This window comes from Theobroma umbraticum, unplaced genomic scaffold (assembly GCF_002168275.2).
Source record: "Theobroma umbraticum cultivar Fairchild unplaced genomic scaffold, ASM216827v3 scaffold_86.0, whole genome shotgun sequence".
Classification (NCBI taxonomy): Eukaryota; Viridiplantae; Streptophyta; class Magnoliopsida; order Malvales; family Malvaceae; genus Theobroma; species Theobroma umbraticum.
In genome coordinates, this window is record NW_018397263.1 from 1,966,079 (window position 1) to 1,966,531 (window position 453).

The following is a 453-nucleotide window of genomic DNA, read 5'->3' on the forward strand; positions in this document are numbered from 1 at the left end:
TGTGTGTGTGTGTGTGTGTGTGTATAGATGGATAGTTATAAATGGATTTTCAGACTTTAAAGAAAAAAAAACTATGACTTTCTTGGTCATGAAATAATCTTAACGGTATTTACAATTATAGGTGTAGTGGTCGTGCCATCCTGGATTTGTCTTTGCAAAACAAAATTTCCATTTATTACATGGGACGATGAGGTTTATATTTTTATTTTGACATGTCTTCTCTTTAAGGGTCTAAGTTGTTTAAGATTTTAGGGAGAGCTTTTACCTTAATTATTTTATAGCCTTTCCATAATTTTTCAATCATTAGCATAAAACAATGTCCAAAATTTTTAGCTAAAAATATTGTTACGGCATTTTTAGGAATTTCAGCTTACGCATTAAGGCCTTTGCAGTATGTTAACACTTATTCCACATGGCTCTAATGTTATCTGAGGTTGCCTAAAATTCTCAGGT

At 31.6% G+C, this 453-nt stretch overlaps 1 protein-coding gene across 1 annotated transcript in view; it reads right to left on the reverse strand.

Annotated features, from left to right (window-relative positions):
- Nucleotides 1-377: 377 nt before the first annotated feature.
- LOC110420677 (uncharacterized) overlaps nt 378-453 on the reverse strand; it is a 2,409-nt gene continuing 2,333 nt past the window's right edge. Inside the window, exon 2 of the mRNA XM_089784284.1 lies at nt 378-438. Within this exon, the coding sequence (XP_089640410.1) occupies nt 378-438 (61 nt within the window). The remainder of the gene's footprint in view (nt 439-453) is intronic.